The sequence below is a fragment of the Pelmatolapia mariae genome, linkage group LG1 (assembly GCF_036321145.2).
Source record: "Pelmatolapia mariae isolate MD_Pm_ZW linkage group LG1, Pm_UMD_F_2, whole genome shotgun sequence".
Classification (NCBI taxonomy): Eukaryota; Metazoa; Chordata; class Actinopteri; order Cichliformes; family Cichlidae; genus Pelmatolapia; species Pelmatolapia mariae.
In genome coordinates this window covers 24,737,127-24,751,150 of record NC_086227.1, presented here as the reverse complement: position 1 = coordinate 24,751,150, position 14,024 = coordinate 24,737,127, and the positions used below count along the sequence as shown (strand labels likewise).

The window sequence follows — 14,024 nt, the reverse complement described above, 5'->3', positions numbered from 1 at the left end:
AGACAAATGTTGTGTTATTTCATTTACTTTTGCGCCATCCAACTGAACACAAATTTAGTAATACAAAAAAAAGTAATGACATCTGTTCTTGTCCAAAAATTGTTACCAAAAACAAAGGCCATTTTCAGCATTTCTATATTTTGCATCACTAGTTGCACACCGACATACCTGTTAGTAACTTGCTAGTAGCACATTCACGGTCTCCTGCTGTTGCTTTTGAATGGCTGGCTCCCTTGAAGCTTTTTTGTGACTAAGTGTCCCACTCAAGGGCAACTAAAGAATAACTGCTGAAGGGCTGACAGTTCATTACTTATTCAATTTCATCACTCAGCTTCTATTAACTCGTGTGGTTATTTAAGGCATAACATCCCCGGTCTGGTTAAAAGCTACATGTACTTTATAAAACAAAAATACAAAGAGATTTGCTTCAGAGAGTAGAAAAGCCAGACTGCAAACCAAAAAAAAGTCACCTATATAGAAATCCATATTCAACAAGTCCAGACTCTTTGTTGACTCACAATTGATTGTGTTTTTTTTTCTTTTTGCATTTTGCATTCACAATACTGTACACTTTGTTACTATCAGTCTGTCACAAAAGCACATTATTTGTTCCAATTTCTACAGAATCTATAGAACGATAACACAATTTGGCAGGTATGAAATAGTATTTTTCCCTAACAAGGTGATTCTCATAGATAGTAGAGGACAAAATGCCTAAAAGAAACTATCTATAGCAAATAAATAGTATCTGAAATTTTTATTTTTAAGAAGTAGGACAACAAATCCAGCAAAGACCTGAGAGATGCATCTGGCCCCAGGGGCGTAATTTCCAGGGGGGTTAGGGGGGTTATGCCCCCCCCCCAATAATCAGACCCGACCAATATAACCCCCCAATAAAATGATGAATTATCTTGCATAAACAGGCTGTTGGTTTTCTTTACTCATTTCAGGTATTACCAGCAAAATAGTTGCATGTTTAATCATCTGGGAATTTACCCAGATGTATTTATTTATTTAGACAGAGATCTTGAACCCCCCAATGTTCAGCACAAAGTTACACCGATGTCTGGCCCTTTAGTTGATCCATCTACTGTCCATTGAAGCCACATTGGAAATGGTCTCAGTGGAAGAGTGGCTGTCAATACCCCATTCTTAAGGAAAGCAAGCAGGGAGAAAAGGCAGAGATATTACACAAGAAGTAAATATCTGTGAAAAGGGGTTATACAGAGTAATGAATCCAAAAAATTGTGTTTACAGCCATCTGTAAAACACAGTAGAGGCTTAGTCATGGCTTGGGGTGATTCACCGTGCTTTTGGGGATCTTGTCAAAATTGATAGAATCATAAACATAGTAAAGTATCTCATTTGATATCATGCAATACCATCTATAAAGCATCTGATTGGTAACTGCTTTATTTTTCAAAATGACAGTGATCCCAAACATACTGCAGCAAAAGCATATCTGAACAGAAAAACACACAATAGAACACTGTCAGTCATAGGCTGGTCTCCCCAAAGCCCCCATCTAAATATTACTGAAGCATCATAGGATCATATAGGATAGGATTATCTTGACAGAGAACAGAATAAAAGCCAGCCAACATCCAAAGAAAAGCTTTGAATGTCCAAGAATCCCGACAAACTATTTCTGAAGACTACTTAAATATAATAAAAGAACCCTTGCCTAAGAGAGTTCAAGATATGTTGAAGAACAAAGGTGGTCATACAAAATATTGTTTTTCAAGCTCACTGGAATTGTAAAAACAATGTCTTTGCCTTATATACTATATTTTATGTATGTTTGCAGATGTTTATCTATTTTCAATATTCTTAGCAAAATATAAAGAAATTAGGGGCGACTCAAGACCTTTGCAAACTACTGTACATTCGTGTGCCAAGTGCAAAGATTTGAATTGCATGAACAGATGGGATGTAATGATTGTGCAAATCGTGTTCTCATCCACATTATATTTTGTAAAAGGCAGTGAATAACCTTGGCTCTGAAAGTAAGGAAGAGATTCTGCTGAGCAGGGCAATGAGACAAAATGCTTTCATCACACCTGCTGGTTTACTGTTCTGCTATCTAAACTCTGTTCCTTTCCTTCCCCATCATCCATCCATCAACACAGCAGTAAATGCACAGAGCATAGCCACTCTCCATTTGTCAGTGCCTATCAGAAACGGTTGCATGCCCATTACATGCCTGCTGACCCCTCTGAAGTCTAAAATAAACTCTGGGGTGTTGCAAGAAAAATGTCACAAATGATAAAATATAGCCTATACCACCCGAGAAAGATTAAGAAGCAAAGAAACAGAGGGATTACATCAAGACTTCACTTTTTATCATCCAGTGGTGTCATTGTCATGTTTTTATTTCAAAGCCTGAGAACTGTAGTGAGACAACTGCCTGAAACAGATATGCTTTGGATGAAAAAAAAGGCACAGGAGCAAAAAGGGCAGAAAAGAAGGTGAAGAAGATAACAAGAGACGGCGGCAGTAAGTGATCAGAAGAAAATATTTTATTTCTCAGCCTGTTATTGAGACACATGAGGTCAAAATACAACAAACCACAAGATGGATTAAAAAATTACAAGCTACGTGTCTATGTTTTTCAGACTAGCACTCATTTCAGTGTTTTTTTCTTTCTTTTTTTCTTCAGGAAATGGCAGAGAAAACCCAGAACTAAAGTACTAAAGCGCTTCTGCTACTGAGGTTGAGGATTTGTTTTCGGAGGTATTAAATGCTTAACCAATAAATCAGTAGAACAATTCCTGTAAATGAAACTAGCAGATCAATGCTTCATAAATATTTTAAAAATAAATGTTAGTGAAAAACACAATTTCCCTGAAGGAGAGCATTTGGGCACACTCATGATTACGATAGCAGTTCTGCACTGACTTTAAGCTTATTAATTTGAACTAAAAGTGTAAAAAGTGAGCAGGAGTATGGATATAGCAAGTAAAAATAAAAGAATACAGACAAAAGAAACAGCTGAGTTTCAATCAAAATTAACAAATCAATCTGGTATTCAATACAAACCTGTAGTCCAATGTACTTTATCCTAAGAATTGCAAGAAAACTGAATATGTACAGCACTACAATTTTGTGTAGGAACATTTTGCTGTTGTGTAATTAATTAAAATATTGTCGTGATGGGTTTGAGCAAAACACTAAATGACTGTAGTCTGTACCAAATGGTGGCCAAACTAAATGACCAACTGCCATCTCAACAGACAGCTCCATGGGAAATGGTATTACATATTTGCGTATCTATGTAGTAAATATGTAGGGTCACTGCTATCAAAAATTAATCATTGTCTACTTGTGTGTATGTGGAGCTAACAGGTTTCGGCACTACAGCTGGGTTGCTTCTGCTTGGTGAATGTTTTTCAGATGTTACTGGGGGATCAATAGTCTCTGAGAAGTGCTGAAAAGATCTATATCTATTCTTGTTTTGCTTATAATGACAGTGTGGGATTTTGTCCCAAGCATTAAAAAAGGCATACGTACAAACATTATAATTTTTATCATTTAACTTTTGTGTTTCAAGAAAATAGAGAGCAATGCAATTACAGAGAAGCTATTTGTGACTAAAGTTTTTCTTTCTTTCTTTCCAAATTTGTCACCTTGACAACCGTGAAGCATGCTTTGTTATTTCCTTTGTCTGTGTCACGGTGCACATGCCTTTCTTAAGGCACTTAAGTGACGCCACACGCACACACACAGTCGTCGCACGAGAGTTCAGTCCAACTATGTTAAATGCGTTTCCTCTGCGTAAACATTCATTGGCAAGAATTTGTTTTTTGTTTTTTTTTCTCTTGTTTTGCATTCATCACTCACTCGGTTTGTAAATAGCTGTGCCCCTGGAGACAGCTACACACCGCTCGTTCTGCGCTTGGCTTTCCACCCGGACCCCTGCTACCCTGTTCACTTTAACCAGCTTCACGCAGTGTGCCGTTCTTGTAGAGCGAGCGCAGAGCACATCCCAGTCAATCTTCACTTCTCTCTCCCGTTCACTCCGGGATGGAGCTGTCCTCCTAGCACAGCAGAAGTGTACTTCAGCAGTTGGCAACTTGGTTTCACGTTAAGGAGAAGCTGAAGCAAGCGTCAGTTCTTCTTCTGACAAGATTTCTTTCAGCATTAACTTGGCTGTCGCAAATCTGCAAAATGACAGCAACCGGACTACATCCACGCTTTGTACTCCTGCTTTGCTTCATCTCCACCGCGGCGTGCAATACGTTTGCATTCACCGAGGAGCCTTCTGACAGAGGCGGGAAGGCGGACGGGTATTGTAGTCGGGTATTACGGGCTCAGAGCAATAGGAAAGAGGGCAACAGCGAGTTTCGGCTCCGGGTAGAAGGAGACCCGGAGAGCTATCACCCAGGAAGCACATACAGAGGTTGGTGTTAGCGATATACGCGTAGTACGCTGCTTTCCATTGTGCCTGTGCATTGCCTCTAAGCCACAGTCAGCAGACTATGCAAACTTAAGATAAGTTTCTGCACAATCTACTTTTGATGCGGGGCGAGCGTTAAGATGATTACCCACAATCACAATAAGCAGACGTGTATTTTAACTACTAAAAGAGTAACGAGAGATCATTTTAAATCTGATTTGAACATCTGTGAGCAAATAGAGTGCTTCAAATAGTTTTGTATGATCAGAATTTTAAGAAGGCTTTTTCTGAGAAAGCTAAATCCCTCTATGAACTCTTGCGTGCTTTTGGTGTTGTGTTCCATACTTAACAAGTTTCTCGAAAGCCAGCCCCGGATTTCTCTCTCTCTCTCTCTTTTCCTAAAAGGAAAGTTTTTGGGTGCAGTAAATGGGCATGTGCCATCTGCTCTGTGATTTCTAGTCTCCTGCCCTTCTGGTTCCGACAATGTGTTGCGCTGCAGTTGGATCATCGCTGCCTGCTTTAATTCCAACAAATTTTTGTTTAGCAATCAAAATGACAACTGAATTATTTTAAATGTTTGAATGATTTAGCTTCAGTTTAAATCAATATTTGTTAATATCTAAAGACACAAATTAAGTTGCCGAGTACAGCAACTACAGTTTTCTGGAGTAACTCAAACATTCTTTGATGTTGTGACTGATTGTAAAAGTGGGCAGAAATCCCATCCTAAACATAATCTGGATAATTTGACAATCTGAGAAAGGCCATGTGCAAATTACATTAACTTTAGCTTGTCCTTTATATATTTGAGCTTAAAATATATAGTATTATTTATACATACAACACTACTCAAGCAGGTATTTTAACCCACTTTAATCAGGTGTTTGGAAGAAGGACTGTAGTTAAGCTGTTCCCTGTCAGGTGATGCTGTCTTCTAATATTTTTTTGTTTCCATGTAGTGACTGTGACTGCAGCCAGCCCCTCCTACTTCAGAGGGTTCACCCTTATTGCCCTGAAGGATGGTGCAGAAGGTGACAAAGACGAGGACTATGCTGGGAATTTTGAGGTATGGTAACAGCCAACACATATGGCCGTGTGTTATGAATTAGAAATTTCTCACTGATTAATACTTTTTAAATTGGGACACAGCAAATTTTAAATTAATACTAGCCAGCATATTTTGCCACGCCTGTACTCTTCATACCATCCTTCATCTAGCATAACAACTGTGCATGACATGAGTGGAGAGACAGATATTTTCCTTAGACAGCCCTCCTGTCTTCACATGTGTCAAAGTGTGATTATTCTCACCTCACCTCCTCTAAAAGGCTTGATATAGCATGTGAAAGGAGCCTACTCTCAGCAAATCTTCCCTTGAGCTATGCTTTGCTTTGGCTGCTGGAAGGTGTGTGTAGAGTTTGAGAAGCCATCTATTCAAAAGTAGGCATGTATGTAGGTACTGTACAACAAAGTAGATGAGAGGGTAATTAACCTTTTATACAAGAAGGTCCAGCTGGAGTACTGTAGGGAGGAGGAAGAGAACAGAGAGGGGCCAAGAGTGTGAAAGAAAAAAAGGCAAGGCAACTGGTGCTGCTATGCACATGTGATAATGGCCAAATATGTGAGGACTGTGTAATTGTAATGCAGCGTGATCAGACAAGTGGTAGGGAAAAGACATGATAGTTAATGAAATTTCATGTGTATTTCTAATAATTTGTATGGAGTCTATGTTACTTCATACTATACAAAGGAACTACACTATAAGGTGATAAAATTCATCCATCCATCCATTCTATTCTGCTTATCCTTATCAGGTTTGTGTGTGTGTGTGTGTGTGTGTGTGTGTGTGTGTGTGTGTGTGTGTGTGTGTGTGTGTGTGTGTGCAGTTAGGATGGCAGTTTAAAAAATGTCTAGGATTTAAAGGTTGCATAAGATGACAGAGGATTTGGAAAGAACTCAGCAAGAAAATAACTGATTTTAGCTTCATAAATATTTCATAAAAATCCTAGATTATAGTTAATAAGGTGTATAATAAAGCCATTATATCACATTAATATACTATAATAATAAAGAAAAACCCATTTCAGTCTTAGTCATAGCCAAATCCATATTCCTGCTGAGAACGTTTAACAGCATGTCTGGCTTTCTCCTGTTTAGCCTCCTGCAAACCTGTTCATTCTAACTGTTTCTTACATAAAAACCCGCTATTTTACTAAACCTTTACGGTTCGAAGAGAGGTTCACACAGCAGTGCACAGGCTGCTCTGATCACAGTTACTGCAATGCTGTGGCACTCTTTGTGAACCTAAGCCTTGAATATGACAGGACATAAAGACAGGAACACGTTGTTTTTGTCCTGTCTGCACCTCACAACTCATTACCCAGCATCAACACCACCAAGGTTTTTTTTCTCTCGTATTTGTTGTTGCAGTTGATTTCATGACGTTTTTCTTTAATGCCAGCTTCGAGTGCGTCCCTCAGCCATATGGCGGAGTGTGGCTTGGAGTGACGGGGCGCTAAACGTCAAGAGTTAATATAGGACAGACTGCATCATTTAAATGACATTCACATCGCTCAACACATGAATGGGTGCTGAGTGCACAGAGAATAATAGATAAAATTAAAATGGATAGATGTTTGATCATTGCCTTTTAGATGTTCACTTTAGAAGTAAAAAGAGCAGATGTGTCAGTACTGTGACCTGCTTTTGATTGGACTCCTGCCGGGTTTTTTAGAAGTTTAAGGTCTCTTTCACGGCTGCAGATGATCACCTGTCTTTGCAAGCAGTCTGTGACAGAGCAGTAAAAATAAACTGCTGTCTAAAGAGATATGTCTCTATCATCACCTGCTCAGTCAGTCTTTCATGCTTTACGTCTCTTATGTCAGAAACCTATATACACATACGCGCGCACAGACACACTATTGCTCCTTTGTGAAAGAGCTCTGGGTGGACCAGCTCCCAGGAATTGAAGGAAAAGAAAGAAAAAAAGAAAGCTGCAACAGAGGCTTTAGGCTTTATTTAACATACAGCTCATTTGAAATCTGCTGGTGTGCCCCATCTCAGCCGTCTTAGGACAGCTCCCGACTTGATGAAAAGCACTTTTATTGAGCTCTCTGGGGAGGTCAGCTGCCACTGTGTGTCTATGTGTGTTTTTTTGGCAAGAGTGTAAACCAGCAGGGAACCCTGGCGATGTCTGATGAGACATTACTTCTCAGCAGGGTGAGATAATAGGACAAGAAAAGGCAAATTGTCATGTGGCTGTGTGGCTATATGTGGGCTGGAATTGTCAGGATGTGTTTTGAAATTTCTGTGGCGGATTGTGCCATTTGCAGCTACTTTTCTGCAGCGCCTATGTTATTTTAGATTGTTGCTGAATGATGTTTGGCTCTGACCATGACATAGCATAGAGCCAAGCACTTTCTTTGACACAAAACTCTTGCATAAACTCAGAAAACGCAACTCGAGTCTTGCAGTGGAATGTCCCGTTTTGTTAGTTTTCCTAGCAGCCATTGTCAAGCTATTGTCAGAAGATCTGAAAACGAGGGAGTAAAAAAACAGGATCATAGGTTGTCTTGCAGCAAATTAGTTGCTTCTTTTTGCAGATGGTGTTCAGTGCAGTCCCATGTGACTTCTCTGCTTTTAACATGTGGTGTAGTCCATTCAGGGCAGCCCAGAATGCCTGTTAGAAACCATGGGAACATGGAGGGGAGGGGGTGTGTAATCTTTCAGGCCACGATCGGCTGCATACACATGGATGGCATGCACACACACACAGCTCCCGGACTCCCCTTCTCACTCTCCGGCTAACTCTTAACACACTCTCTCACACACAATTTCAAAGGGAACTCATTCATAACGTGGCATGACAAAGGAAATTCTCTGCTGACAGCTTTATGGAGTGAGAAAGTTCCCTGCCTTTACTGCCCGGATGTCACTTCCTATCAAACAGATCCTTGGTCTCAGCGGTTGTGCTCTCTCATGCAGCCAACTCAACTAATTTTCTGTCCAACAGTTAAAATCATTCAGGTGCTTAATATCTCAGGTGTGGAGCTGAGTAAAGAGGGGAGCACGGATTTGGACTCTTCAGCCTAATTCAAGTCTGGGGACTTTTTTTTAATGACCTGAAGACATCAGAAGCGAAAGCTAAAGTAACTGCATCCCGCCTGTGCCCCACGTCATGCAGTGCCTCTGCTTCGGCCAAGAAACCTCACCTGGTGTGCGTAGCTTTTATGAGCTTGGTTGGCTTACCCACAGGGATGTTCACACTGTGCTTTGATGCCAGAAAAAATTCTGGAATCAAGGTTGAGACTTGCAGTGGCCAACATTTGCCTGCTAGTCGTACAGCCAGGGGAGCCAACATGAGCTTGGCTGACATGATAGATAGTGACCCCCCTCTATCCAGGGAGGAGAAGCCCCCCCGGTGGTGGAGCCTTCAATAGCTTATTACTTTAACCAAAACTGCTGATTCGTTTCAACTGCCACAAGCATCTCTCCGCTCAGTAAAATAGATTGTTCTACTGCTTCTGTTTATCAGAAAATATATAAATATGCAGCACAGTCGGTAGGTTTGGCATCCTGATGCCACTTTATTATAAACAGCATACCTGCTCACAACATCTTCTATAAATAGCTCTTGCATAGTTTGTAGCCACGATTTGTCCTGTTGTAAGAGAACAAAAATTGTTTAGGCACATCAGACATGTATATCAAGCCGTTAAGCTCCCACATTACCACCCTTGGGAGATAGCTTTGAGCATGTCTATGTTTTTTAAGTGTTCCTTTTCTCTTTAATCCAAACACGTCAGCCTTAGAGAATTTTTCCATGATATCTGTAGCTTGTCATTAAATATCTTTTAATATCTTCTCTGTGGAAGAAGGTTTTGCTCCTTTTTTGTGTTTTGACGCTATCATGAAACCCTCAAAGGCTATCTATGTATCTATCTAAAAATGCAAAGTCCCCAAGATTAAAAACCTATTTTTAAGAGAGTCTTGGGCCAACATCTAGCACAGGTTTAAACCACGGACCCTCAACAACAGTAACCACTCAGCCAACATGCTGTTAAACTCATTACAGTAACTATTAAAGCTGGAAATGTGTTCTCTAATAACTAAAGCGTGTTTAAAGACCAGATAACCGATGGTTTAAGACTAACACGATTCACTGAATCAACTGATGTTTACAAAAAAAGTGTGTTTAATCTCAGTTCAGCTGTTAATTATGTTTGTGAGATCATGATACGACAAAATGTATCTGTGCGATCCAGCATCAAGTGAAGAAAATTACCTGCAAGTGTTTCCAGTTCTTTTTCGGTCACATCTTGTCTGATGCATTTATACTCATTACTGATCTCTTTGTGTCTTTGTGTGTCGATGCTTTACAGATAATTGATGAAGAGGAAACACAGTTTATGACCAACTGCCCCCCTGCAGTGACAGAGAGCACTCCTCGCAGAAGGACCAGTATCCATGTGTTTTGGACTGCACCCCCTAGTGGCTCCGGTTGTGTTTTTCTCAAGTATGTATACAGCAACGGCTGGTCAGCCTGCTTAGCAGAGTCAAGCTCTCAGCTCAAACAATGAAAACAATAGTCAAATTTAGTCTACATATCCAGCCTTCTGTCAAAAATACGGGTAATTGCAGGTTATCCTCCAGATGTATTACTCATGTGAAACTGATTCATGTAAGCTGAAGCTAGGCTGATCACGTTAAGGCTGCAAAGCAGAATCGGGACCAACTGCAGTTTAAATATGCACCCGGAACAAGAAACTCACTGTTGAGGCAGGCAGACATAATGCTTTGTTATTGTATTGTCACAAGGAACTTTGCAATAATTAAAAAAATGCAGAGGAGCACCTTTATAAACAGTACAGTGTGTGCTTTCTCTCCTGTGTGTACACACTTACACTCACACCCCCACAGCACCGCAACCATCGCAAACAGAATCCAAATATGACACTCTGTAACTGTCTGTACTTACTGTGCTTTGCCTGATTTAATATAGCTTTATAAATATCTTCAGATATTTAAATAAGATATTTTTTACCAACTGTCTTGCTCTCTCTTAATTTCAAGTCCACATCTAATGAATTAATATTTATACAAGTATACTAAGTGAAATTTAGCCTCAAGTCTCAAGTAAGTAGCTTTTCGATTTTATATAGATAATTTAGAACTAGGATTTTTAAAAGAGATTGATTTAGTGCAATGACTTTAGTTTAATTTTTTTAACTAAATCCTTTCATTTGGCTTGATAAACTAAATATTACCTTCAGTAGTTTTATACCTGATATGCACCACTTATTTCTTGCTGTTGTAAGTGCTCTGGGCTTACTTGAACACAGAAGACTAGTCATGTTAAGCTGAGGACACATCATGACAGAAATCCATTTATTAATCCTGTACTTCACTGCGGGGAAATAATGAGAGTGCATGAAGTGGAAAGGCACTGAGGGTCTGTGCGGTTCACGAAGGCTTCTGATAAATGCATTATTTAACTGTTTGTATGCTCTTTCTCTGGTGTGTGATCTACATCTATCATTGTTTATTTACAAAGGAATCATTAAAAATTGCTTTTGTTTTTGTTTTCATCCTCGCTATATGTTGTCATCCCAATTTTCAAAAGGCTGGTCACGTTCCACGATATGTATGCTCTCCCTGTAGAGGCCAGGGAGATAATGGTTGAATTGTATTTGGTACTTAATAGATAAAGGAAACAGTTTAAAGTGTGACAGAGTGCACAGCCTTGAAAGAGATACTTAAAAGTGCAGAGATGTCGCTGCACTATCAGCACATAGACAATGCGGAAAGGAGAGAGTAAGAAGCTTACTGTTCAGAACACATGTCTGTGAAAATCATAATTACAGGCTGGCAGTGGGTATTTGTCTCTGTTCTTCACCCTGACTGCAGTAATGATGACAAGGTTTTTGCATATGCCACTCTGCTCGAATGCAGCGACTGTCCTAGTACAGTCTTATTGATATAAAAAGTGAAACTCTGTAAAATTTTTATGTGAAAGTCCCTGCACGAAAAACTTCTTAGAGGGAGATACATTGCTGTTCACTGGTGGTTATTATATTGCACAACTTCCAGTAAAACATTTGTGCATAAACAGGCACATACTGTATAATCACTGAACAGCAGAAAACAACATAACAATGTGAAATACCTTCTTATCTTAGATTAGCTTAGAGTAGACAAGTTTCATTACCAATGCAGGCATAGGGTAAATATTTGCTTTTAATTTTCTCCATATCAGGGAAGGTAGCTGCCTTTCAATAATGCTGTTGGTAAAATGTCATCTTTAAAAAAACAAGGAAACAAGCAGACAAATAAAAAAACATCTGGTCATGAACTTACAAGTGTGTGCACAAGTCTGTCTCATAGAAACTGACTCACATGTACCAGGAAATCCTGCTCCTCGTGAGTGGTTTGCTACAGTATAATTGATGGGCAGTTGCTGTCTTTTAGATGGAAAGTCTGAGCTTGGTGGTTTGGGTTTCTCAAAGGTTGATCCGTGATGATAGGGTTAGGCAAGGATGCTCATTTACCTCCTGAACTCAGAGCATTCATTTTAAAAATCTTACCATTTATTTTTAGCCTTCTCATAAGCTCAAATCAAAACCAAACTTTCCTTTGCTGGGTTTCTGTTGGTGTCTCACTCTTGTTTAACTAAAAATGATACTATACAGAAGCGATGCATAGATATATAGGCCTTGCAGAGTGCTATGAGCCTATTAGCAAATATAATGACCGTTATTAATGAAAGTGGCTGCTTAAAATAAAAAGCTGCTATATACGTGTTACAGTGTTCAAGAGAGAGATAATCATTTAATAAGTTTTTTATTTATTTATTCCCTTGAGCTTAAGGGAATAATTGCTACTAGCCATCGTAATTCAAACCTAGTTAGACACCAAAAAGGTTTAAAAAAATGTCAGAATCTGAGAAAGAGTTGATTTTCTTCTTAGTCCTCTATTATTACTTTGGTGTATTATTATTCCTTGATTTGAAATAAAACATAAGAGACTACAAAAGGCTCGATAAATATAAAACTGCAATTATGTTCCCCTATCTGATCCATTAATATTATCCTGACTGTTCTCAACAGAACACCCAATCTAACAGAAATCACCTTATACATCAAGTTTTAGTCTATTTTTGATTTCACCAAATGTTTAGCTATTGCTAATTAGCTAAAATATTTCGCTTCTGTTCATGTCCTAATTAAATGCACCCCAAAACCCATACCCATAAGTATCTAGTGACACAAAGTACTCTAGTCACAGTGGTATTATCAGACTGTAGTTCCTCTGGTTGATTACAACCTGATTGGGTTCCACAGAAGCTATAACTAAATTCAGTCCATATGTTGCTGTCACCACTGAATTTGCTACTATCTTGTCTCTTTCCATTTGTTGGTGCGAGACGTTTTATTTGTAATTTCCCTCTGGCATGCTATATGGATAGTAGTGTGGTATGTTTTGATGAGCTGTCTGAGTATATCAGTGATCTGGTGAATGTCACAACCACATGCAGCTGTCAGAGTGTGTTTAGCTCCATCAGTTAGATGACACAACAGATAAAGGATGCTTTGAGAACACTGGAAGCAGTCCTACAGAAATTAAATGTAAATACATTTGTCTTGGAGTGGATTTATGTTTAGGCATCTTGTGAGTTCTTCTTGCAACTGAGAATATGGATCTTCATTAATTTCATCTTTTTGTTGTAGCAGGAGCTGGTTGTAGTCCTAAAACAGTAGTCTCTGCTGCTCCCCCCCCCCCCCTTTTTTCCCTTTGCTTCTCTCTTTCTCACCGTCTTTCCTTTTTCTTTTTGTTAATCTCTCAGACTTACACTACCCAGAGACAGACACTCGTACACACACACTTTCAAATCAGTGCACTTTTGTGGTGATTGGGATCGGCGGTGGTGTGGATCCAGCAAAGTAAGATAGAATTTAAATTGGATGTTAAATAAGCATTACTCGGCCTGATTGTCTAGCCAGTCCAGGAAAGTGGGCGAGCAGTGAGGCAGAGTTTGCTCGTCTATCTCTTGGAGATATGTGGAATTGGGGTGAGATTGAATTAAAGTGTGAACAATTAGAGAAGCGCTGGTGGTGTCACTTACCTTGAATCAGTTCATCTGCGTTATATGAGAGGCTATTTTGGTAGTAAAATCATACCTTCTTATACCATTTTAATCTTACATCAAGCAGGGATGCGAGGGAAGTGAGTACTCTCATGTGTAATATGATCTTAATGTCAGAGGTTCCCAAATTGTCTAACTTCTCAGTAATTGCCAAATCTTTAAGTTAGCAAACAGAATATTTTCATTAGAAATAAAAAAGAAAGTACAAACTCAGTGCAACAAGAGTTAAGGGACCTGTGATCACTGATGCAAGCTAGAAGACCTTTGATCATCGGAACAGAATCACAGACATGATTTCTAATGAACTTAACTACTGGAAATGAGAAAGGACAGGGGGAAAGATCAATGGCTAACTAAAAAAAGGTTTTAGAAAACATTTCCAGCAATAATCAGGAGATATAGATTGAACCACTGAAACATTATTTGAAGCTGCAGGATGTCCTCAAAAAAGTGCTTCAGAGTTAGTAAAGAGGTAATCAGTGGAAA

General features: G+C 39.2%; 1 protein-coding gene across 1 annotated transcript in view; it reads left to right on the top strand.

The window, feature by feature from the left end:
* The first annotated feature begins 3,757 nt into the window (after window positions 1-3,757).
* spon1a (spondin 1a) overlaps window positions 3,758-14,024 on the top strand; it is a 55,387-nt gene continuing 45,120 nt past the window's right edge. Inside the window, exons 1-3 of the mRNA XM_063476966.1 lie at window positions 3,758-4,399; window positions 5,356-5,462; window positions 9,778-9,911. Of these exons, the coding sequence (XP_063333036.1) occupies window positions 4,168-4,399; window positions 5,356-5,462; window positions 9,778-9,911 (473 nt within the window). The 5' untranslated portion in view covers window positions 3,758-4,167. The remainder of the gene's footprint in view (window positions 4,400-5,355; window positions 5,463-9,777; window positions 9,912-14,024) is intronic.